Consider the following 27445-nt stretch of genomic DNA (forward strand, 5'->3'; position numbering starts at 1 on the left):
ACGTGAAGTGTTCCCGAGACAGTCCCGGGATCCCGGTTACCTATGTTAATCCCTAATTGGGAGTGTTTTTTTTTTTTTCCATTTGGTTGTGAGCAAACTGGTCCAACAAATAGATGCGTATATATTTATTGTCTTAAAAAGGGGGAGATGTTAAGGGTTTCTGGTTAGCATGGGGTGCAAACTGATTGGAGTCCCCTCCTCAGCCCGTGTGTTGCACCTGTGATGTCACAGATGATATTTAACCCCTTACACTCTTGGGAATTGACCTATATGGATAAGGCTAAATTGAAATGTTTCTTAAAAGGGAAAAGGTTGGAGATGATGGGAAAATTATTAGCCTAAAAAAAGGGGAGGACACAACAGCTCACCTGACAAGACTAAATTCAAACATTACACTTGATTTTATGTTTACTGTACTTTTTGCAACATTTCTTGATAACGAAATCTGAAAATGCTCCGGATACATAAAGTGAAATGATAAGAATATTCTTGGAAAATTTGGGGTAGGTGCAACATAAGACAAAAAAAAAGTTTTTTTTCCCCCTTTAATAGCTGCGACTTTGCTGATAGCTACTTTAGAGGAAACATTGACTTACTATGCCTGTGATGTGGTTGTCCCACCTAGCTTTAAGATGAATGTACTAAGTGTAAGGTGCTCTAGATACGAGCGTCTGCTAAATGACTAAAATGTAAAATGAGTGAGAGGTCTAACTGGTGTCTCCAAGTGGCCACACACCTCCAGAAAGTGTGCAACAGTTCCTAAGTAATTTCAATGCACTTTTATGACTCAAAGAAGAGTCTTCAACTACAAGGTGTTTTTTTGTTAGCTCTCCTAGCTGTGATGTTAAGGAACTAGAGCAGGGTTCTTCAATTCCGGTCCTGGAGGGCCGAAACACCTCTGTTTTTCATCCTCTCCTTCTAATCAGGGGCTAATTCAGACCTGGGACACCAGGTGAGTGCAATTAACTACCAGGTAGAAATAAAAAACAGAAGTGTTTCGGCCCTCCAGGACCGGAATTGAAGAACCCTGAACTAGAGCAAACACACTTGTAGTTGTTTTCTTTGGAACATAACCCTGCATCCCCCGCTGTTGTTTACGTAAAAACAGTCCATTATAAAATCACAATCTGGGTCAGGTGGGCATAATTTGAAAGCTTGTTGTATTGCCAACATGACTAGCTAAACTATACAATACGATCTTACAGTGTTAGACTTTCACAAGGTAATTCAGAGTAGCAGATCGTAATTTTGGTGTGCATAGAATGGAGTCATGAGTGCATTCAGATGAGTGGTCTGCTGCAAATTTTCTTCACAATACAACAAACATATGCTCATTCTGTTCAGGACAACCCAGGGTATAGCCTAACGCCGTGTCATCATGCAACTGCACATCAAACACAGAGATCATAAAGGTTGACGCTGTATATTACATTAGTTTTATGATATGGAAAAGTGAAGTGCACATGGGTGTTTGGCTTGCTTGTCTGACATCAAAGTGATATTTAGTATAATCCTCAACGTCTCAGCTTTCAAAATACACAGCAGTTTAGTTATTCCTCTGTTGTTAAACAAAGCCTTTTATCTTGTGTCTCCCCTGTTTGGTTTGTTTTTACTCCCTAATAAACTAAGTCAGGTTGTCTTTTCCTTTAGCTTGTCTGATATCAGGCAACTCTAGTGGGTGTCCATGGTGGGTGTTGGTTAAGGCCTTACTTAGCAGCATCTAGTCAGTTATTTAAAGCAACAGAAAATGGTACACTAACAATGCCTTGGCCTTCACTGTGAAGTTCCTTCCATTTTTAAGTACAAAACTACTGTCAATACAGTATTGTTCACCTGCAGCATGAGTTACTGCAGAGTGTCAGTGAATGAGCCGCAATCTCTGCAGAGTGAAAAGTCAACAAAAAACAATGAAGGTTAAGAGGAAATCTCCATGGCCCTTTATCATAGGCTATACTGTTTATCCCCAAGGTTCCCCCCATGGTGTTCTCAAATCATTTCAAAGCTACTGTACATTATTTACGCTCCGTCTATAATAACATAGTCCATCTATTCTGTCAAATACAAGCATGGCCAATTGGTTACAAAGCATTTTCCTGAGCAGAGAAACTGTCAACAACGCCTTGTTTTCTCAAGTACACAGTAAACTAGCTAGGAGATCTACTTAGTAGCTGTGTTTCCAAGCAGCATTATTATATCACAACAGCTTGATGCAAGCCCACAGAGAGCTCCCCTATTCATCACAACAGTCAGCTATTATCCAATTGCATTCCTCAAGAGCAGCTTCATCACCCAGTACTACAAGCCTATTAGTGAGAGACTCACAAGTCCTTAACTGAAACCAAATCGGACTGCGTGAATGTTTAGAAATGAGACATACTGGTCAAACTCAATAATCAACTGTTTATTTAGCGGACTAATATAATAATACATTCCATTTAGCAGATGCCTTTATCCTAAATGACTTACAGTCATACGTGCATACATTTTTACATATGGGTGGTCCCAGGAATCAAACCCACTATCCTGGTGTTGCAAGCGCCATGCTCAACCAACTAAGCTACAGAGGGATAGGATAGAAAACTATTATTTTGCAAGTGGGTGTGCCGATTGGTCCATGACTAAAATAAACACTGCCTCTATAATATAATAATAAGCCGTAGTGAAAGAAGGAGATATATTATCAACAGAAGAGATAACCTGAAACGGATTCAAAGGCTATGAGTAGCATACTGCATCTATAGTGACACAAGGGGATACAGTATTATCAGCATAGACCACTATAACCAGAGGAAGACAGAGGCTAGTATCAGTATATTGTACCTGGTCTCTCTCGTGTGGAAGAAGAGTGAAACACGGAAGAGCCAATGGGGAAGCACCTGGACACCTCTGGCTCCTCCCCTCAGCTCCATTACCCCCCTGGTTCAACCTGTAGCGCGGACCATCCTTTGCCAGCCGGCCGTTTTTGACCGCCCGTTTAGCGGCCAGCCGTAACCTCTGCTGGAACCCTGGGTTGTCCTGGACGTGTGATGGATCATCCTGGTTCCTTAGGTACCTCTGGATGTTCTTCAGAGAGGAACCACGGGTATCATCCAGACCCTCGATGGCCCTCCTCAAGACTTTATTCCAATCAACGTGGCGTAGGTCACTCGGCTTCCATATAGATCCTTTAGACGATGGAATAGAGAGGTTTGCACTTACAGGTTTGAGCGATGATGTTGTTGATGATGATGATGATGATGATAATCCTCTCCCAGGGTGCTCGGGGTCTTTGTACGACACGTTCCCCTTATTGGTGACTTTGAGAATGGATCCATCGCGAACACTTAACTCCAACTGCTCCAGAACGGTCCGCTTGTCCAATCTGTGCAAGGTAGCCACCGCATGACATATCCGCTCCTCGGAAGGCCTCTGCTTTTGCCTTTTGATCTTCTGTATTGCTTCTAGAATCCACTCTGTATACAGAGGGTTGGTAAGTTTCACCATGGTTTAAAATCGATGAGTTTCAGGAAAAAATTATCCATAGAGATTCCCCCTTCTTGTTGTGAAACATTTGGTACATCCAACACATCTTGAGAAGGTCAAAAAAGTAATGTTCCACCTCAGCGTCAATACATACAATCCTGCAGTAAATCCTCATCCAAGGTAGTAGCTCACATGTAACCTCACAAAAGAAGATGAAAGTAGCCGGATAGTAAATTCCTTGAAGGTTGGGACCGTTACCAAATGACCTGGAACACAATTCCTTCAAATGACATCACACAATTCCTTAAGAAAAAAAAAAAAAAAAAAAAAAAACACAGATAGTCATAAACAAGTTCACAAGTCAGGAATAAGTAATAATGTACTCTAACAACCAATAACAGAACCATCATTTTTCACCCAGCAGCTTTACTGTAGAGTATCAATGTACTAGTGGGCCAGCCTAACACCCATTTAGTCAATAGTCACATCAGTCAAACACCAGATTGATTTGATTACTGGTAGTTATTTGTGAGGGCTACGCCCTAGTCTACACTCGACACATTGACTAACTTTTACTGTTTTTGGATTAGTAGCCTAGTGTGTAGCCTACATTTTGAGACCTCACCATAACATTAGTTTAACACTGAAAAGCGGAACAAAACAACATGAAATGAAGGTCAATAACGCGAGAGAAACCTACGGATTATAAAAGCAGTTCAGACGGATTGACGATGAAGACATTCTAGGGAGGTTAGGGATAGGCTAATGTTACTTAAAGGCAATTCCACAATAACACAGTCTCAAGATTTTTCACTTAAATTTAAAAAATATATATATATAAAATATTGCACAAAGAAAACTGACTATGCACAATGACTACTTTTAACAATTTGTTATAAAAACATTTACTTGAAGAACAGTGAAGATGCAAAGTTTGGTAACAGAATGACAGCACAAACAGTGATTCTAGTACCAAACGTTACATCTGCACTGTTCTTCAGTGAAAATTGTTAAAAGTAGTCGTTGTGCATTGAGTTGTGTGGTTTGTTTAACTTTGCAATCATGGGTTTTCGTTTGACATACATTTTAAAGTGAAAAATCTGAGTCTCAGTGTCACTCTGTTACCATGGAATTGCCCTTAATCCGTAGTCTGAGTCTGATAACGATCCACTGACTGACCTACCCTGCTTTAGTAGTGTGGTAAAATAACGATTAAGATTCATTAGTCATGACACGCTGATTATAACCATCACAACAAGGGATACGAAATGTAACCAGTTACATAAATGTTACAATTGTTCGTGATATCATTTGTGTTCTCTTTTTTTATCTGTTAGATAAATGTTTCATTGCAACATCACCAGTTGACTAGGCTAACGTTAGGCTACTCTGTGGCGAAGTTTGTGTTTTCATCCGTCATATTATTTTAATATTACTACAATGGAGTTTGACTTCTTGCACGCCAGTTTGACAGCTTGGATACGGAACGAGCGACTAACGAGGACTTGTTCATTTTAGCAGTAGACGCGAGCTTCAAAGTCAGCCGCACACCGTCAATTCATTTTGTTGCGCTTTTTTGACAGCTGTCGAGGGATGGTTACCGGAAATGTATGATGGCAATTTATGTTCAAATTAACATGAGACGCAAACGAGCGAGAAGATAATATGTAACAAACCTTGACGTGTATCAGTTGAGTTGTAAGAAATAACAGTGCTGCCCTGCATTACTGACGTGACCTAAACAGTCGCCATTTTGTTACAATGTTGTAGTTTACATAAAACCGACATGACGATGATTACAATCCAATGGAGTCTCATTAAACCATCCCTACACTAATGTGCCCTCCCTAGCAACTTTAATATTGGCTGTAAAGACAAGATCCGATTTCTGGTTTGATAAAGTACATGTCAATCATTATAATATACTATATGAGCTCAGTTTAGAACGGATTGCGTTTGCTGCTTGATCTGTCACTACACGTACTTGACCCGCCTCTTAAGGTGTCTTCTCCTATCATAGACTGATGTTTTATTTACCCAGAACACTTATCGTTTGAATAAATCAGTGCACTATAGAGACAATTTTAATAGGCATTATACATCTCATTTAGGCGATCATTCATTAACATAATAGTTCTCGCGGGTTATTGGCTAAATTAATGATTCGGGTTATATCCAGTGTCAAACACCAGTCCACCTTTACCACGACTCCTTGAAACAATTGGTTACACTTGAAAAATTATTTCGATCATTTTAGACTTTAATTGGTTGTTTTGTTATATCCTTCGTTTATTTGCAAAAAACGGTGAAGACTTGACTGCTGATTTAAAGCAGCAAGTTTTAAAAAGGTTTTAAGGTGATAGGCTATTATTGTGCATGCTACCCGACACTTATTTCCCCACCATCCTCTTCTTCTCATTTTTCCACTCTTGTGGAAACCCCACTAGAGCATTCCCACAAGCACCGATAATTAACTGTTTTCACTAACCCAACTCATGTACCAAACGTGGGGCTACAGAATAAGTAGGGCACACTAAACATAATCATTCAGGATTTCATATCCATCAAGAGGTAGAATTGTTCTACATAGCAGGAGCGCCTGCCTGCATTAGGCTATAGCGGTCATTAACATTCTCCGTAAATCATGACAACACTTCTTATAGGGATTATTTTGCCATACATTTCCGACTAGAAAAGGAGCACATAGGGGGGGAGAATTCCACATACAAACTAAGAAGTTGACCCTGGTAAGAGTAGCACCATCTTCACTGATCCTCAAGAATAAATGTCACCTATCGCTACAGTTTCGCGATCCAACCATTTCTCACTCGACTCGCGGGTCCCATTCTCGTTTACACATTATTAGTCCGTGATATACAGCCTCCTTGAAATATAGATCGTTTACACAATGTGCCGCCGCTGGGCGAGGAGGCAAAACAAATTACTCAAGTTTCATGCAAGGATGAACGTGTAACCAGTGAGGGAAAGGCATCCGCTAGCTACCGTAAATATTTGCTGGTAGTTACCTCAAGTTTTTTCTCAGACAGGGTCCTCTTCTTCATTATCAGGGTGACGGAAACGACGATCGGATATAATCACATAAACACTCACAGCCGCACATCCATAGGGGGTTTCCTTGTACGTTTTTATCTCTAAACGATACACTGAAGGCTCGCGTTGAGACAGAGAGGACCCGATAACAACTAATTGAAAGGTTAATCTACATAGCAGCCTGTGACAAAGTGGTACCTCCCTCCTTCTTCTTCTTCTTCGCTGTAGACTTCGCTGTAGACATCCCCACTTCAGTCAGTGTAAGCGGAGCGGACCGGCGCCCCATCGTAGCAGTAGCACTTCAACAATGATCATAGGCAAATGTAATGTCACTTTAACTTTTCACATTAAAATGTCCCGGGATGTGCAGGAACGAGATGCCATGCGGCTGAAAGAAAAATGTGCAGTTTTATAATGCTATTCTACACATTTTGTCATGAGGATGAGAGAAAATGTTGCAGTTTTAATGCTAATTTCCTACTATTCTACACATTTTGCCATGAGGCTGAAAGAAAATGTTGCAGTTTTAAAGTAACTGTCCAGTGAAAATTTCACTTTTAGAAGTTCATATTCTGTTAACTCATACCCAAATAAGGTTGTTGACTAATCCTACATTCTTATTTGTTGCCAAAGCATAAATGGGAGAAAAAACCACTTAAAAAACCCACCTCAAATTTGTATCTCAAAGAGGACGATATCATCCTCCTGAGGAGGGATGAGCTGGCCAATCAGCAGTCTACTCGCGTTCATATTTTGAATGACCAGTACACGCCCACACCATTCTGTTGTTGGGGTATGCCCACAACATTCCAACACAGAAAAGCTGCTTTTTAACATACTTAATTACTATATTTCCGAAGGAAAACTATTTCACTCATATTGTAATTCATTACAGGTCATACACTAAATGACCAAAAGTATGTGGACACCTGCTCGAACATCAAATTTCCTTCACTGGAACTAAGTGGCCTAGCCCGAACCATGAAAAACAGCCCCAGACCATTATTCCTCCTCCACCAAACTTTACAGTTGGCACTATGCATTCGGGCAGGTAGCGTTCTCCTGCCATCCGCCAAACCCAGATTCTTCCATCAGATTGCCAAATGGTGTAGCTTGATTCATCACTCCACAGAACACGTTTCCACTGCTCCAGAGTCCAATGGCGGCGAGCTTTACACCACTCCAATCGACGCTTGGCATTGCCCATAGTGATCTTAGGCTTGTGTGCGGCTGCTCGGCCATGGAAACCCATTTTATGAAGCTCCCGACCAACAGTTCCTGAGCCGTTGTTGCTCCTCGACGTTTCCACTTCACAATAACGTCAGTTACAGTTGACCGGGGCAGCTCTTGCAGGGCATAATTTTTACGAACTGACTTGTTGGAAAGGTGGCATCCTATGATGGTGCCACGTTGAAAGTCACTGAGCTCTCCAGTAAGACCATTCTACTGCCAATGTTTGTCTATGGAGATTGCATGGCTGTGTGCTTGATTTTATACACCTGTCAGCAACGGTGTGGCTGAAATATCCGAATCCACTAAGGGGTGTCCACATACTTTTGTATATATAGTGTATTTCAGAGAAATCTGGAAACACTGGACAGTTACTTTAAAGGTCGACTGCAAAACCAAAGTCTTTAAACTGTATAACTGGTCAATGCACCATCATAACTGGTCATTTAATGCTTTAAAAAAAAAAAGAAAGAAGAAAAATTAATAAGATATTTGCCTACAGAAGTACCATTTCTGACCAAAAACTAATCCTGTGAAATTACCTCAACACATACTGGAGGAGTTAATGGCTAGCTAAGCTAATTACCTACAATTCTACACATTTTGCCATTGCTTATGATGTGTTCATATGCTATCTATGCATATCTATCTGTTCTGAATATTGAGGGGGGGGTGGACATCAAATCAAATTTGATTGGTCACATACACATATTTAGCAGATGTTATTGCAGGTGTAGCATACATTGACATTGGCATTCATTTCTGTTATCTTGGAATAACTTCCCGAGATGATGCAGTCTATTAGGTTAACACCTTGTTTCCGAGCATCTGGGGATCATACCATCTTCATGTGTTTATTTCTACGCAGAGATTGACCCCCCAATCCCTAATAACGAACACATCACACAAGTCCTTGGTTATGACATAAAATCGTTACATTATGAATAATGTCACCGTATGACAAGTCTGTCTTTAGATACAATATTGATTTAGTATTTCGTTCTGTCACAACAGAATACCAACCTATATCGTTTTTAATGGAAGGCAGACAAGAAGACAACCCCTTCATAATCCCTCGGGTATAGTCTATTAAATGGACCAACACCAAGTCAAATCGATAGTACGATTCATTCAAATTATGGAAATGATCCATCAACAGCTGAAGATGTTACAGCAGCTGCATGCCTACAGTATATTGTCGTGCATTACGTCATATCTGGCACTGTGTCATATACAGTGGGGAGAACAAGTATTTGATACACTGCCGATTTTGCAGGTTTTCCTACTTACAAAGCATGTAGAGGTCTGTCATTTTTTAAAATCATAGGTACACTTCAACTGTGAGAGACGGAATCTAAAACAAAAAATCCAGAAAATCACATTGTATGATTTTTAAGTAATTAATTTGCATTTTATTGCATGACATAAGTATTTGATACATCAGAAAAGCAGAACTTAATATTTGGTACAGAAAACCTTTGTTTGCAATTACAGAGATCATACGTTTCCTGTAGGTCTTGACCAGGTTTGCACACACCGCAGCAGGGATTTTGGCCCACTCCTCCATACAGACCCTTCTCCAGATCCTTCAGGTTTCGGGGCTGTCACCGTGCAATACGGACTTTCAGCTCCCTCCAAAGATGTTCTATTGGGTTCAGGTCTGGAGACTGGCTAGGCCACTCCAGGACCTTGAGATGCTTCTTACGGAGCCACTCCTTAGTGTACATGTATGTAACAGCGTTCTCATTTTACAGCATGTGTAATCTGACCCGTACACATGGTGACATCCCAGCCACACAGGCAGGAGCAGCATGACCCATTAATGGACACCTGATTCCCGTTAAGAGTGCACTACTTTTAAACCAAGGCTCTGGTAAAGAGTAGTGCATTATATGAAAAGGAAAGGTAAAAGGGGATACCTCGTCAGTTGCACAACTGAGTGCGTACAGCTGAAATGTGTCCTCCGCATTTAGCCCAACCCTATTGGGGAATAGAGCGACATTTTGGACGTAGATTAACTGTGAAGGCAGGAGGGAAGAATACTATTGTGTTGTGCAGATGGTAGTGTCAATATTGAACTGGTATGAAAAAATATTATGCCAAGTTTGGATAGTCTATTTAGTTTGCATAGCCTTTTTGCCTCTAGATAATCTTGTTAAACACAATGAGTAAATATTGAACTGGTATGTAAAACAATAGCAAGTTTGGATAGGCCTATTCTAAACTGTTATGTGAAGGTTTGGATGTTTGCAGGTAATCTTTGTGGATAATGGTAACCTAATTATGAGGTAGTTACATAATAATAACACATAATAATTGTATTCAATTTGAGTACAATATACCACATATTTTATAAAACACATATTTTATAAAAACATGTTTACCATGTAAATACTTGTTAAATATTATTATTAGCTAGTCTGATATAAACAATGGTTATTTCACGGGACGTTTAAATCACAGTATGATTGACATGAGGACGTGAAACAAGTGTTATGATTAGATTATCCATGCCATCAAGAGAAATGCAGAGTACCAAACACGTGTGTGTGTGTGTGTGTGTGTGTGTGTGTGTGTGTGTGTGTGTGTGTGTGTGTGTGAGAGAGAGTCTCTCTTTCTCTCTCTGTGTTTGTGTATAAAATGAATGTCATCCTGGGCCACAGCAGGCCAGGCAGCAGGTCCCCCTGACTCCCAGAGCCCCACACTGCTACATCCCATGTATGGGTCCAGCAGGAGCATTTGAATTGGAGAATTCGTCCCAAATCGTACCCTATTCCCTATATAGTGCATTACTTTTGACCATGGTAGTGCACTATATAGGGAATAGGGTGCCATTTGGGACACAAATGGAGCATGTGCCATCCACACAGTCTGCCCATCTCTCTCTCTCTCTCTCTCTCTCTCTCTCTCTCTCTCTCTCTCTCTCTCTCTCTCTCTCTCTCTCTCTCTCTCTCTCTCTCTCTCTCTCTCTCTCTCTCTCTCTCTCTCTCTCTCTCTCTCTCTCTCTCTCTCTCACTCTCTCTCTCTCAATCCCTGCCAACTGCCACCCAGTGCTGTTCAGGAACACTGCTGCCCATCTGCGGTGCAAAACTCTGGTCTGGTTTGCTCTGGCTATGTCCCCAGTCAGTCAGAATGCATCCCAAATGGCACCCTATTCCCTATGTAGCGCACTACTTTTGACAAGGGGCCCATTCCCTATACAGAGCCATGGGCCCTGGTCCAAAGTAGTGCATTGTATAGGGAATAGGGTGCCATTTGAGACACATAAACACGTTTGCTTTTCACACATTCAAAGAAGGGATGGATGGTGGTCATGAATGAACCCATGTGACGGTAAATATCACGTCGACAAGTTGTGGTGTATTTTTCTTTTACAGTATAACTGTAGTAGGCTATGATGAGCCCACATCTGCCCAAAATGCCATATGTTCTTCCACCAGCCCCTTCTAATTGAGCCTTGCATGTATAATCAATGTTATTAGAAGTTGGCAGAATTCAGACTTGGGTATTGCACAGCCCAAGGGAGAGACCATACTACTAGACTAGTTAGCCAGTTAGCCAGTTAGCCAGTTAGTTGTTGGGACAGAGACCATACTACAAGACTAGTTAGCTAGTTAGTTGTTGGGACAGAGACCATACTACTAGACTAGTTAGCCAGTTAGTTGTGGAGACAGAGACAATACTACTAGACTAGTTAGCCAGTTAGTTGTGGAGACAGAGACCATACTACAAGACTAGTTACATTTACATTTACGTCATTTAGCAGACGCTCTTATCCAGAGCGACTTACAGTAAATGAGTGCATACATTTTCCATACAGAGACCATACTACAAGACTAGTTAGCCAGTTAGTTGTGGAGACAGAGATAATACTCCAAGACTAGTTAGCCAGTTAGTTGTGGAGACAGAGATAATACTACAAGACTAGTTAGCCAGTTAGTTGTGGAGACAGAGACCATACTACTAGACTAGTTAGCCAGTTAGTTGTGGAGACAGAGATCATACTACAAGACTAGTTAGCCAGTTAGTTGTGGAGACAGAGACCATACTACAAGACTAGTTAGCCAGTTAGTTGTGGAGACAGAGACAATACTACAATACTAGTTAGACAGTTAGTTGTGGAGACAGAGACCATACTACAAGACTAGTTAGCCAGTTAGTTGTTGGGACAGAGATAATACTACAATACTAGTTAGACAGTTAGTTGTGGAGACAGAGACCATACTACAAGACTAGTTAGCCAGTTAGTTGTTGGGACAGAGACCATACTACAAGACTAGTTAGCTAGTTAGTTGTTGGGACAGAGACCATACTACTAGACTAGTTAGCCAGTTAGTTGTGGAGACAGAGACAATACTACTAGACTAGTTAGCCAGTTAGTTGTGGAGACAGAGACCATACTACAAGACTAGTTACATTTACATTTACGTCATTTAGCAGACGCTCTTATCCAGAGCGACTTACAGTTAATGAGTGCATACATTTTCCATACAGAGACCATACTACAAGACTAGTTAGCCAGTTAGTTGTGGAGACAGAGATAATACTCCAAGACTAGTTAGCCAGTTAGTTGTGGAGACAGAGATAATACTACAAGACTAGTTAGCCAGTTAGTTGTGGAGACAGAGACCATACTACTAGACTAGTTAGCCAGTTAGTTGTGGAGACAGAGATCATACTACAAGACTAGTTAGCCAGTTAGTTGTGGAGACAGAGACCATACTACAAGACTAGTTAGCCAGTTAGTTGTGGAGACAGAGACAATACTACAATACTAGTTAGACAGTTAGTTGTGGAGACAGAGACCATACTACAAGACTAGTTAGCCAGTTAGTTGTTGGGACAGAGATAATACTACAATACTAGTTAGACAGTTAGTTGTGGAGACAGAGACCATACTACAAGACTAGTTAGCCAGTTAGTTGTTGGGACAGAGATAATACTACAAGACTAGTTAGCCAGTTAGTTGTGGAGACAGAGACCATACTACTAGACTAGTTAGCCAGTTAGTTGTTGGGACAGAGATAATACTACAATACTAGTTAGACAGTTAGTTATGGAGACAGAGACAATACTACTAGACTCGTTAGCCAGTTAGTTGTTGAGACAGAGACAATACTACAAGACTAGTTAGACAGTTAGTTGTTGAGACAGAGACAATACTACAAGACTAGTTAGACAGTTAGTTGTTGAGACAGAGACAATACTACAATACTAGTTAGACAGTTAGTTGTTGAGACAGAGACAATACTACAAGACTAAAATGTTGAACTGCTGATGTATTTCATTTCTCTAAAAGAAAAACTAAGGTAGAAAACGGGTTAATAGTTTTCCTTCTCGCGGTAGATAAGCATTCCTCATTCTCATTACTGGCTCCATCTTTCTGTGTTTCTGCTCCAAATGCTACCCTATATTCCCTATATAGTGCACTACTTTTGACAAGGGCCCTATGGTCAAAATTAGCGCACTAAATCGGGGCTAGGGTGCCATTTGCCACGCATACTTTGTGTTTGTGTTATGCCATCTGTCATGTTGAGAAGCAAATGAACCAGCTGCTACGGAGTGTGATCTCAGCCAATCAGAAGCGTGGTCCTTTTCAAAGCACATCTGTGTGAAACCTTAAAAACGCTGATGAATAAAATAAGTGTCTCAAAGTTGGTAATAACATTTTGGTATACACCTAGATGCCCCCGATTAGCATAACCGCATAAACTCAGCCTCTTTAAATGGATCTACAGCGCTTTGCATAAGAGGTGTTTGAATGGGATCCCTCTTCACATTCAATGAGCCCAGAAAGGAAAGGAAAAATATGATATGCTAACAGGTTGGCTGTCCAGTAGTATTACAAAATATGATAATACAGCGGCTTGCGAAACTATTCACCTCCCTTGGCATTTTTCCTATTTTGTTGCCTTACAACCTGGAATTAAAATGGATTTTTTTGGGGGGAGGGTTGCCTACAACTTTGAAGATGCAAAATATTTTTTGGGGTGAAACAAACATGAAATAAGACAAAAAAAAACAGAAAACTTGAGCGTGCATAACTATTCACTAACTATTCCATTTAAATTACAGGTTGTAATGCAACAAAATAGGAAAAACGCCAAGGGGGATGAATACTTTTGCAAGGCACTGTATAGTGCACAACTTTTGACCAGGACCCATAGGGAGAGCATAGGGCTCTGGTCAAAAGAAGTGCACTATGTAGGGAATAGGGTGCCATTTGGGATAGTAATAGAGATGCAGGAGTCTGGGAGGATCTGGGAGCATCCAGTTAGAACCCAGCCGAGCCTTGTGAATATATTACCCAGCCCTAACACTAACCTTGTGGAGATTACCCAACTCTAACCCTAATCCTATGGAGATTACCCAACTCTAACCCTAACCCTGTGGAGATTACCCACCTCCCCGAGCTGCCAACGTAAAAATATGTCGTTCAGCCCCTGAGCAAGGCAGTTAACCCACTGTTCTCTGGGCGCCGATGACGTGGATGTTGATTAAGGCAGCCCCCGCACCTCGCTGATTCAGAGGTTGGGTTAAACGTGGAAGACACATTTCAGTTTAATGCATTCAGTTGTACAACTGACTAGGTATCACCCTTTCCCTTTTCTAACCCTGTGGATATTACCCAGCTCTAACATTTTTTACATTTGACATTTTAGTCATTTAGCAGACGCTCTTATCCAGAGCGACTTACAGTTAGTGAGTGCATACATTATTTTTTAAAATTATTTTTTCATACTGGCCCCCCGTGGGAACCAGTGACTCTGTGGAGATTACCCAGCTCTAACCATGTGGAGATTACCCAGCTCTAACTCTGTGGAGATTACCCAGCTCTAACCATGTGGATATTACCAAGCTCTAACCCTGTGGAGATTACCCAGCTCTAACCCTAACCCTGTGGAGATTACCCAGCTCTAACTCTGTGGAGATTACCCAGCTCTAACCGTGTGGAGATTACCCAGCTCTAACTCTGTGGAGATTACCCAGCTCTAACCCTATGGAGATTACCCAGCTCTAACCCTGTGGAGATTACCCAGCTCTAACTCTGTGGAGATTACCCAGCTCTAACCCTATGGAGATTACCCAGCTCTAACCCTGTGGAGATTACCCAGCTCTAACCCTAACCCTGTGGAGATTACCCAGCTCTAACCCTAACCCTGTGGAGATTACCCAGCTCTAACTCTGTGGAGATTACCCAGCTCTAACCCTAACCCTGTGGAGATTACCCACCTCCCCGAGCTGCCAACGTAAAAATATGTCGTTCAGCCCCTGAGCAAGGCAGTTAACCCACTGTTCTCTGGGCGCCGATGACGTGGATGTTGATTAAGGCAGCCCCCCGCACCTCGCTGATTCAGAGGTTGGGTTAAACGTGGAAGACACATTTCAGTTTAATGCATTCAGTTGTACAACTGACTAGGTATCACCCTTTCCCTTTTCTAACCCTGTGGATATTACCCAGCTCTAACATTTTTTACATTTGACATTTTAGTCATTTAGCAGACGCTCTTATCCAGAGCGACTTACAGTTAGTGAGTGCATACATTATTTTTTTAAATTATTTTTTCATACTGGCCCCCCGTGGGAACCAGTGACTCTGTGGAGATTACCCAGCTCTAACCATGTGGAGATTACCCAGCTCTAACTCTGTGGAGATTACCCAGCTCTAACCATGTGGATATTACCAAGCTCTAACCCTGTGGAGATTACCCAGCTCTAACCCTAACCCTGTGGAGATTACCCAGCTCTAACTCTGTGGAGATTACCCAGCTCTAACCCTGTGGAGATTACCCAGCTCTAACTCTGTGGAGATTACCCAGCTCTAACCCTATGGAGATTACCCAGCTCTAACCCTGTGGAGATTACCCAGCTCTAACCCTAACCCTGTGGAGATTACCCAGCTCTAACCCTAACCCTGTGGAGATTACCCAGCTCTAACTCTGTGGAGATTACCCAGCTCTAACCCTAACCCTGTGGAGATTACCCAGCTCTAACCCTGTGGAGATTACCCAGCTCTAACCCTATGGAGATTACCCAGCTCTAACCCTGTGGAGATTACCCAGCTCTAACCCTATGGAGATTACCCAGCTCTAACCCTAACCCTGTGGAGGTTACCCAGCTCTAACCCTGTGGAGATTACCCAGCTCTAACCCTGTGGAGATTACCCAGCTCTAACCCTGTGGAGATTACCCAGCTCTAACTCTGTGGAGATTACCCAGCTCTAACCCTGTGGAGATTACCCAGCTCTAACCCTGTGGAGATTACCCAGCTCTAACTCTGTGGAGATTACCCAGCTCTAACACTGTGGAGATTACCCAGCTCTAACCCTGTGGATATTACCCAGCTCTAACCCTAACCCTGTGGAGGTTACCCAGCTCTAACCCTGTGGAGGTTACCCAGCTCTAACTCTGTGGAGATTACCCAGCTCTAACCCTGTGGAGATTACCCAGCTCTAACCCTAACCCTGTAGATATTACCCAGCTCCAAACCTGTGGAGATTACCCAGCCCTAACTCTGTGGAGATTACCCAGCTCTAACCCTGTGGAGATTACCCAGGTCTAACCCCGTGGAGATTACCCAGCTCTAACCCTGTGGAGATTACCCAGCTCTAACCCTGTGGAGATTACCCAGCTCTAGCCCTAACCCTGTGGAGATTACCCAGTTCTAACCCCGTGGAGATTACCCAGTTCTAACCCTGTGGAGATTACCCAGCTCTAGCCCTAACCCCGTGGAGATTACCCAGGTCTAACCCCGTGGAGATTACCCAGTTCTAACCCTGTGGAGATTACCCAGGTCTAACCCCGTGGAGATTACCCAGCTCTAACTCTGTGGAGATTACCCAACTCTAACCCTGTGGAGATTACCCAGCTCTAACCCTGTGGAGATTACCCAGCTCTAACCCTAACCCTGTAGATATTACCCAGCTCTAAACCTGTGGAGATTACCCAGCCCTAACTCTGTGGAGATTACCCAGCTCTAACCCTAACCCTGTAGATATTACCCAGCTCTAAACCTGTGGAGATTACCCAGCCCTAACTCTGTGGAGATTACCCAGCTCTAACCCTAACCCTGTGGAAATTACCCAGCTCTAACCCTAACCCTGTGGAGATTACCCAGTTCCGTGATCTGGACTAGAACACCCAGGCTTAGGTCTGGATCTGGCCTGGACCCCCTTACCAAGACATCAAGGCTTGGATCTGGATCTGGCCTGGACACCCTTACCAAGACACCAAGGCTTGGTAAGGATCTGGCCTGGACCCCCTTACCAAGACATCAAGGCTTGGGTCTGGATCTGGCCTGGACACCCTTACCAAGACACCAAGGCTTGGGTCTGGATCTGGCCTGGACACCCTTTTGCTAATGTTGGAGGTTAAGCTGCTTTCCCAGCATGTTTTCCAATAAAGGAAACACATCTCCAATTATCCATCGAAAGGTGAAACAACTACACAGCTTGGTATCATGGTAACAGTCAAACTCTTTATACATCTGTTACTTTACTTCTTTAATTCAAGGTAACAAGGCGTTGGAAGTGTGGCATGAAACCATTGTTTGAACTCAAAGTCAGACCCACGCCTGATGTTTTAATTAACCATTTTGTGCATCATTCCAAACACAACTCGGTGACATACCGTTTTATTCAGAGTCATTCAGTAAACATCTAAGAAAATAATAATAATAATAATATCAAACTCTACATTTCAGAGAGTTATCTGTTATTGATAGTAGGGCCCTGAGTTTTTCTTGACCACTTTTCGACCTGACCAGAAAATACCTATGGTCCTTAGTATTGGATATCATAACCTTTTAATAGCTAAGCCCAAGTCTTGATGAATGACTGTCATAAAGATACACACAATCTAGAGAGTTAAATGAGAGAGTTAATATTTAGTGGTTTTAAACTGACAGATGACACATAGAAAAAGCTGGCAGAGTGTTGTTTAAAAAATCATCAACTAAAGCAAATTGAATCACTGATGATCGATAATCTCACAGCACATTATTTCACAAAAAGTAAGATGTATTCAAGTTAAGCTACAACACTGGGTTCTAAACTAACATATGGAATTGTTTTCAGATGGTCATACCAAGGATAATTTAACTATTTGATTTTGATTTTTAAGACCGCTTAAGGTATAAAAAAAAACATATAAAAAAAATATTGGATTAAATGTTGAATTTGGCATTACTGGCATTACTGCTATTAGCCAATATAAATGCATTGAATAACAGATTCACTACAACAGATAGTTCGAAAAAAAATCGAAAGGAAGTTTGTTCTGAAGTGTCTGTCCTATATCTGAAAGATATAAGAAAGATCAGGAAACTATTATATGTATATATTTTTTTTACATGTATTACCACCTTATTTTAGGCGCTAAACTACAGTATTTCCATATATACTGTACTTCCATTCATCTTTGTAACTGGTACCGGGGACCTTCAGACGAGTGTTGTGTGGCTTGTGGGTATCCTAGAGCACAACAAAGAACACCATCGTGTTCGTGAGAGTCTCAGCTTTCCACAGAGGGGACAGTGTGTAGCCCAAACCGTCCGGACGCTACAGACAGAAGTTTCCAGAAGCGGCTGTAACGACTTCAGACGAGTCTTGTGGGCGTCCTAGAGCAAAACGAGAGTCTCATCTGTCAGTAGAGTGGTCATAATACTTTGTAAAAAATAAATACAATTAAAATATCTATCTTAAATAGACGGATTATGATGGGGATTACTTTATTTTTGTGTAAGCTAAGGGTTAAACGAACTTTACACAACTTTGAGGCACATACACACAGCTTAATGCAGCAGGTGTTTGTAAGGAAAATACATGGAAATGAAAGCACAGTGCTTGGGAGATAACGGTTGGGAAGGTAAACCCTGCCCGTCTGATGATAACGTTGGCTGCGTAGTAGCCCGCACGATACACTCCTCCAATGGCCTCTCCTGGACCAGGTCCAGACAGGAAGCCTGGGAGGAGAGATAGGCAAGGGTCAATGGGTGAAAGAAAAATAATAGAGCAGAGCAGAGAAGAAAAGACTATTAAAGTGTCACTCCTTAATATATAATTTGACAGAGCACAGTTTGAATGACGGGGCTAGGGAGGGCTGGCGAGAACTGGAGAAATGGAACACGGACATAATTGGTTAATTGGGCATCTATGTACATGCTGTGGTGAGGATGATTGGCAGAAACCAGAGACAATCAGGGAGGAGACAGAGAGAAACCAGAGAGAAACCAGACAGAAATCAGAGAGAAATCAGAGAGAAACCAGGGAGAAACCAGACAGAAATCAGAGAGAAACCAGGGAGAAACCAGGGAGAAACCAGAGAGAAACCAGGGAAAAACCAGGGAGAAACCAGAGAGAAACCAGAGAGAAACTAGAGTGAAACCAGAGAGAAACCAGAGAGAAACCAGGGAGGAGACAGACTAGTGTACTGTACCTCCCACAAAGGCATCTCCTGCTCCGTAAGTATCCACAATGTCGTTCTGGTCAATGTCCAGGACAGGGAACATGGTCACCTTCTTATTTGGGGGACAACGACATAGAACGAGGGGAGAAATTGAGGATTAGTAATATTGTTTCATTTATTATTATTACCTATATGACCCTGGGTCAAGGAGCAAAGAATACCATGCTTCCAAATGTCATAGACGCTGTGCTCAGTCAGTTGAGTGTAATTTCACAAGAGATTGTATCTTCAGGTGTAAAGGTTCATATGTCTTTTTGGCTGACTTCACAATACAGTAAAAATGCACAGTGGTGATACGCTTTTACACTTTCAACTCAGTATCATTTCGAGATTGGATCAGTATTATATCAAGATAGATCAGTATCATATCAACATGGATCAGTATCATTTCAAGATAGATCAGTATCATATCAACATGGATCAGTATCATTTCAAGATGGATCAGTATCATATCAAGATAGATCAGTATCATTTCAAGATGGATCAGTATCATATCAACATGGATCAGTATCATATCAAGATAGATCAGTATCATATCAACATGGATCAGTATCATATCAAGATAGATCAGTATCATATCAACATGGATCAGTATCATATCAAGATAGATCAGTATCATATCAAGATGGATCAGTATCATATCAACATGGATCAGTATCATATCAAGATGGATCAGTATCATATCAAGATGGTTAAGGGTTCTATGAAATGAAAGAACAGTTACTGGGTTTCACTTTAATAACACACAGAATCTCTGAAAATTAAATTATTTAAATGAGTGCTGTATGTTATCTTCAGCGGGATGTATTGCTTCAATTATCAGGAAACACAAGTAAAAAGGAGGGATATTGGTGGAGCGAACAAAAGAAGAGCACCCTATTCCTATTTAGTGCACTACTATTGACCAGAACCCTATCAACAGTAGTGCACTAAAGACTGACGTTTGGATGAAAGGAACACTAGGAGGCTGACAGAGTTCTTTTTGGAATGGAAAGACCTTCGAGTTTAGGATTTGAAGCCACAATCTGTAATTATTTTTCAATGGCTATCACTAACTGGAATGACCATACACAGCTGTAATATTGCTGAAGAGGAAAAGCTAACGACAACAAACAGAATGTAATATGACGAGGCCACCTGCTAATGGAACAACAGTTCACTGATTCAACCCTGCCTCGTCAATTCCAACGAACTCCCAGAACGTCCTCAGAGTCCAGTGTGTGTCACACATGAATAAGGTACACTAGGTCTAATTCTTGTAAATTACACAACACGTGAATAGAAGCACATCAAATAAATTGACGGACAAGGTGACAGGTACTAAAGGTCTTTGATAGATGTAGCCTAACTTGACTAGATAACACCAATAATCACTCATATGGCTTCCCTGAAAGTACATTCCCCCTTTCAAGAAAGCAGCTGATTGTCACTTTGATAATAAATTACAATAAAACCAAGATCCTTTTAAGATCAGCTAATTAGCGCCATAATGACTTTGCTTAATTAATGTTGCAAATGAAGCATGTGGACCCTCCCTCCTCTCTCTTGAAAATGATTAAAAACCACTTGACATCTTAACATGTAAATTGTGCTTATAATAACTCATAGTTTGTCAATTATTCTACAGTTAACAGATTATAACGATCTATTGTGAGACGTGTGTTTATTTAAAGAGGTGGATTTCATTAAAAACAAGACTATGTGTTTGTCCCAAATGGCACCCTATTCCCTCTATACTGCACTACAAATAGAGCTCTGGTCACAAGTAGTGTACTATAAAGGGCATAGGGTACCATTTAGGACGCAAACATGAGCTCATATTGGTGTTTTTAATTAAACCCTCTCTTTATAATAGAATAATAGAATCCAGTACAATTATTGAGCATCGAATTCCAAACGCGTATTATTACTGCAGATGTTCAGTTCAATAGCCCCGAGAATATCAAACAAAATGTAAAAGTTAAATATGTTTACACAGTTTCAAACAAAAGGTTATTTCCTCATTAAGGTTTCCAGAGTGGGCAGCAGAGGAGGAAGAGAGGGAAGAGGAGGAGGAGGAAGAGGAGGAAGATGAGGAAAAGGATGAGGAGGATGAGGAGGAAGAGCAGGAGGAGGAGGAGGAGGGGGAGGAGGAGGAAGAGGAAGAGGAGGAGGAGGAGCAGGGTAAGAGGAAGAGGAGGAGTAGGTGGAGGAGGAGGGAGGTGGAGGAGGAGGGGGGGTGGAGGAGGAGTAGGAGGAGGAAGAGGAAGAGCAGGAGGAGGAGGAGGAGGAGGAGGGGGAGGAGAGGGAGGAGGAGCAGGAGGAGGCGGAACAGGGAAGGAGGAGGGGGAGGAAGAGGAAGAGGAGGAGGAGGAGGAGTAGGTAGAGGAAGAGCAGGAGGAGGAGGAGGAGGGGGAGGAAGAGGAAGAGGAGGAGGAGGAAGAGCAGGGAAAGGAGCAGGTGAAAGGGGGAGGAAGAGGAAGAGCAGGAGGAGGAGTCGGTGGAGGAGGAGGAGGAGGAGGAGGAAGGGAGGGGGAGGTGAAGGAGGAGGAGGGAAAGGAGCAGGAGGAGGAAGAGGAAGAGCAGGAGGAGGAGGAGGAGGAGGAGGGGGAGGAGAGGGAGGAGGAGCAGGAGGAGGAGGAGCAGGGGAGGAGGAGGGGGAGGAAGAGGAAGAGGAGGAGGAGGAGGAGTAGGTAGAGGAAGAGCAGGAGGAGGAGGAGGAGGGGGAGGAAGAGGAAGAGGAGGAGGAGGAAGAGCAGGGAAAGGAGCAGGTGAAAGGGGGAGGAAGAGGAAGAGCAGGAGGAGGAGTCGGTGGAGGAGGAGGAGGAGGAGGAGGAAGGGGAGGGGGGAGGTGAAGGAGGAGGAGGGAAAGGAGCAGGAGAAGGGGGGAAGAGGAAGAGGAGGAGGAGGAGGTAGAACAGGAGGAGGAGGAAGAGGAGGAGAAGGAGGAGGACGAGGAGAAACCACACATCTGAGATATAACCAGCTGGAAACTGAAGGGGCTAATGGGTTATAAACATGAACTTTGTAATGGCAATCACATATCTTACTCTAACTCTATGATATACCTACTAACTCACACCATCCTGTTAGAAGACTACCTACAAAACTATCCATAGTCATGGCATAACCTATCTATAAACTACATACAGAGAAGAACTGTAGGCTACTGAAGAATAATGTACCATGAATAACAGCATCTCGACTGCTTGACCAGATAAAGCTATTGACACGCTTTTCAGCTCTGAGCTGATCCTTACGGCAGGTAGCTTAGTGGGTAAGAGCGTTGTGCCAGTAACCGAAAGGTCGCTGGTTCTAATCCCCGAGCCGACTAGGTGAAAAATCTGTCGATGTGCCCCTGAGCAAGGCACTTAACCCTAATTGCTCCTGTAAGTCGCTCTGGATAAGAGCGTCTGCTAAATGACTAAAATGTAAATGTAAATTGTGATGTCACGAGAGGCTACACAGCTTTCAGCGGGATTGCTCAAGTAGTGCAAGGAGACCAGGTTCAACCAAAACAAGGATTTTATTAAAGGTCTTGGGAAACTAACGAAAGTATAACACAATTCTGTTCTCTGGTGGCTCTTTAAGGGTTAACAGTTCAGGGATGTCTCTTCCACATCCAAAATCATAACTCTCCCTCGCTCAAATAACTTTTCCCCAGTCTTACTGTATTCCACGTTGCAGCTAGTGGCCAACCCAGCAAAACGTCCTTCCAAATGTCCCACACGTATTTCCACAGGTGCATATATCCAAAGGTGAGTATTTCCCAAAGGTAAGTATCTCCAAATCCTTATATTCCTCATGGAAGTGGACGTGCAGCACTCTTGTCCTCCAGAGAGCCCAGGTTGGAGACTGTGTCTCTTCCCTTCCCAAACCTTCAGCTCATCAGCTCCTCATTTGTTTCAGCTGCGTGGGAAGATTGGCCATAGAGGGGTGGAGTTCCCGACCATACCAGCAGATGGAGCCATAGCTGTCTGGGTTTGCAGCCACCTCAGGGGATGTAACGTCCCTCCAGGACACAGCCTCTCGTGACATCACACATCCCCCTCCTCGGGACCGACGTCCTCGTCGGGGTAAAGGCAGCGAAGAAGGCATCACGCCGGGAGAGGGCGTCCGCATTGCCGTGGTGCTTGCCAGACTGCTCTCTCTTCAACTCCTCCAACTCTAGGACCAGGGACTCAGCCTCCTGTTGTCTCTCCTTGAGTTTCTTACTGAACGCATCAGCCTTGGTTTTAGCAGAGTTTAGCTTCTGTTGAGCAGCTTTCAGTTCCTTCTCTCTCTCTGCCTCCGCATTCTTCATCTTGTTCTCCAACACCTTGTACTTCTCCTCTGCCTTCTTCTGGACCTCCTTACTACTGCGCAGGGTCTCCTCACACTCCTCGATGGTCCTGCGCAGCCTCTCCAGCTCCTCCTGTTGCTTATGGAAGGAGCTCTGTTGGAGTTTAGCCTGGAGGATATCTAACTCTTCTGTCTTCATGTCTACCTGTTGCTTTAACAAACGATACCTCTCAGCGGTCCCCTTCAGACCAGACAGTTCTTTGTCCAGATTCTGTAGCTCCGTCTCTGTGTCGGTCTGGGCACCTGCCATCCCTATCAAAGCCCGGGCGGGAGTGAGTAATTCGGAGGATTGCACCGGAGCCTTCCCAGGATGAGTCTTGCCTCTCCGTTTCGAGGTACTCGGGTTATCCTCTCCTGAGACTCTCTCCAGAGTGGGTAAAAGGCTGGGCAGTCTCGTCCAATTAGGACAGGGACGGGGAGGGGAATCAACCACCCCCGCCGTCGTGTGTATGGTTCCCCGTGTGCTGGTCATTGTAAGTTCAGTAATGGGGTATTCTCTGGTGTCCCCATGGACACAGGAAACTGGGAGGACTTTCCCCGGGGTCAGACACGTTGGGCCCACCAAATCCTTACGCACCAGGATGGCCCGGCTACCAGAATCCAGTAAGGCCTCCACATCATGGTGATTCACAGTTACCGGGCAGGTGGGGGGGTCGATCTGGGCCGCCATCTACGACTCCCAAGAGCGAGGCAAAACGGTGTGTGGGTGCTGAGCTGGAGGACTCCGCAGTGGGCATAGGTTCATCGGCTGGTTTCCCACACTGCCAGGAGATATGTCCCATCTCCCCACACCGGTAACACTGTCGAGTTTCCCCCCTCCTGGTGTACTCTTCTTGGACCCGCCTGGTTTCTGGCTCCCCTGGAGCCGGGATAAGTCCTGACGTGGCTGGGTTCGAGACCTTGGGGTCCTTTGGACGGGTTCTTCCCATTTGTGGTGGGGCCGCACTCCTGGGGTCTTTTCGGGAAGCATTCAGCATCTCCCGCGGTGGCCTGGTACTTTTCCACAGCTTCCACGGTCAGATCAGCCGTGGTCAAGGCCTGTTGACTGATGAACCGTTTTGCCTCATAAGGCAGGGGCGCGTAGGTAACGATCCACCACAACGGCCTCCACCACCGCCGCTGCTGTATTCCTCTGCGGATCCAGCCATTTCCTTGCGATTCGGACAAGTTCATGCATCTGCGCCCGAGGAGGTTGGTCTGGTTGGAAGGTCCAACTGTGAAAGCGCTGGGCCATACCAAACTTTGTGAGTCCATATCTGCTGAGGATCTCAGACTTCAGGGCATCATAGTCAGTAACCTGGTCAGGGCCCAGGTCCCGGACAGCATTCAGCGATTCCCGGTTAGAAAGGGGGCTAACAGACCAACCCACTGTTGCTTGGGCCAGGCTTCCCTAGTGGCCGTGGCCTCAAATGCATGCAGGTATGCCTCAATGTCATCGGTAGCTCCCATCTTAGATATAAAGTCACTTGCCTTTATTGGGCGGGTATTTTGGACAACCCTCTGTCTCTGCAACTGCAATTCCTCTGCCTTCAGAAGGTTGGCTTTCTTTTGCTCCTCCAAGAGAGCCACGTTTGCTTGCATCTGGGCTTGCTGGCCAGCAACAAGGGCTTTCAATATGTCCTCCATTTCAGTCGGCGGGGAGCCTACGGCCAACTTGGGAAAACTGGGTGATCAAACCTTCGGTATCCTCCTCTGACATGCACTATTAACGCTGAGCGTGCCCGTATTCTCCACCATCTGTGATGTCACGAGAGGCTACACAGCTTTCAGCGGGATTGCTCAAGTAGTGCAAGGAGACCAGGTTCAACCAAAACAAGGATTTTATTAAAGGTCTTGGGAAACTAACGAAAGTATAACACAATTCTGTTCTCTGGTGGCTCTTTAAGGGTTAACAGTTCAGGGATGTCTCTTCCACATCCAAAATCATAACTCTCCCTCGCTCAAATAACTTTTCCCCAGTCTTACTGTATTCCACGTTGCAGCTAGTGGCCAACCCAGCAAAACGTCCTTCCAAATGTCCCACACGTATTTCCACAGGTGCATATATCCAAAGGTGAGTATTTCCCAAAGGTAAGTATCTCCAAATCCTTATATTCCTCATGGAAGTGGACGTGCAGCACTCTTGTCCTCCAGAGAGCCCAGGTTGGAGACTGTGTCTCTTCCCTTCCCAAACCTTCAGCTCATCAGCTCCTCATTTGTTTCAGCTGCGTGGGAAGATTGGCCATAGAGGGGTGGAGTTCCCGACCATACCAGCAGATGGAGCCATAGCTGTCTGGGTTTGCAGCCACCTCAGGGGGATGTAACGTCCCTCCAGGACACAGCCTCTCGTGACATCACAAAATGTAAATGTATGTAGTGCTATGACAGCCTTATGTGGTGTTAAGCCACTGTAGCTTTGTGTAATATAGATTAGTATGTTTCTTGCACTAACACTTGTCTTTTCTTACTAGCACTGACTTTGTTGACAGCTGCTTTTATTGAGAAAAAGTTGTACTTCATATGACTGAGATATGTTGTTGTCTCACCTAGCTATCTTAAGATGAATGCACTAACTGTACGTGGCTCTGGATTAGAGTGTCTGCTAAATGACTCAAATGTCAATGTAAATTAGGCTTTCTATGACCATCCCCTTAATTTATTTTACAGTAAGTGTGACCTTCATAATGACTACAGTGCAATTGGAATGTATTCAGACCCCTTGACCTTTTCCACATTTTGTGACGTTACAGCCTTATTCTAAAATGGATGCAATAAAAAAAAATCCTTACACAATATCCCATAATGACACAGCGAAAACAAGTTTTTACAAATGTATTACAAATAAAAAACTGAAATACCTTATTTACATAAGTATTCAGACCCTTTGCTATGAGATTCGAAATTGAGCTCAGGTGCTTCCTGTTTCCATTGATCATCCTTGAGATGTTTCTACAACTTGATTGGAGTCCACCTGTGGTAAATTCAATTGATTGGAGATGATTTGGAAAGGCACACACCTGTCTATATAAGGTCCCACAGTTGACAGTGCATGTCAGAGCAAAAAACCAAGCCGTGAGGTCGAAGGAATTGTCCGTAGAGATCAGAGACAGGATTGTGTCGAGGCAAAGATCTGGGGAAGGGCACCAAAACATTTCTGAGGCCTTGAAGGTCCCCAAGAACACAGTGGCCTCCATCATTCTTAAATGGAAGAAGTTTGGAACCACCAAGACTCTTCCTTGAGCTGGCCACCCGGCCAAACTGAGCAATCGGGAGAGAAGGGCCTTGGTCAAGGAGGTGACCAAGAACCCGATGGTCACTTTGACAGAGCTCCAGAGTTCCTCTGTGGTGATGGGAGAACCTTCCAGAAGGACAACCATCTCTGCAGCACTCCACCAATCAGGCCTTTATGGTAGAGTGGCCAGATGGAAGCCACTCCTCAGTAAAAGGCACATGACAGCCCACTTGGAGTTTTCCAAAAGGCACCTAAAGGACTCAGACCATGAGAAACAAGATTCTCTGGTCTGATGAAACCAAGATTGAACTCTTTGGCCTGAATGCCAAGCGTCACATCTGGAAGAAACCTGGCACCATCCCTACGGTGAAGCATGGTGGTGGCAGCATCATACTGTGGGGATGTTTTTCAGCGGCAGGGACTGGGAGACTAGTCAGGATTGAGGGAAAGATGAACGGAGCAGAGTACAGAGAGATCCTTGATGAAAACCTGCTCCAGAGTGCTCAGGACCTCAGACTAGGGCAAAGGTTCACCTTCCAACAGGACAACAACCCTAAGCACACAGCCAAGACAATGCAGGAGTGGCTTCGGGACAAGTCTCTGAATGTCCTTGAGTGGCCCAGCCAGAGCCCGGACTTGAACCCGATCGAACATCTCTGGAGAGACCTGAAAATAGCTCCCCATCCAACCTGACAGAGCTTGCGAG

General features: G+C 43.6%; 1 protein-coding gene across 1 annotated transcript in view; it reads right to left on the reverse strand.

Annotated features, from left to right (window-relative positions):
• Positions 1-6727, reverse strand: part of LOC121547878 (histone acetyltransferase KAT6B-like) — a 95882-nt gene extending 89155 nt beyond the window's left edge. The window contains exons 1-2 of the mRNA XM_045209902.1: positions 6489-6727; positions 2821-3765 (exon numbers count right to left, since the gene is read on the reverse strand). Coding sequence (XP_045065837.1) covers positions 2821-3483 — 663 coding nt within the window. The 5' untranslated portion in view covers positions 3484-3765; positions 6489-6727. The remainder of the gene's footprint in view (positions 1-2820; positions 3766-6488) is intronic.
• Positions 6728-27445: the final 20718 nt, after the last annotated feature.

This window comes from Coregonus clupeaformis, chromosome 31 (genome assembly GCF_020615455.1).
Source record: "Coregonus clupeaformis isolate EN_2021a chromosome 31, ASM2061545v1, whole genome shotgun sequence".
In the NCBI taxonomy this organism is placed as follows: domain Eukaryota; kingdom Metazoa; phylum Chordata; class Actinopteri; order Salmoniformes; family Salmonidae; genus Coregonus; species Coregonus clupeaformis.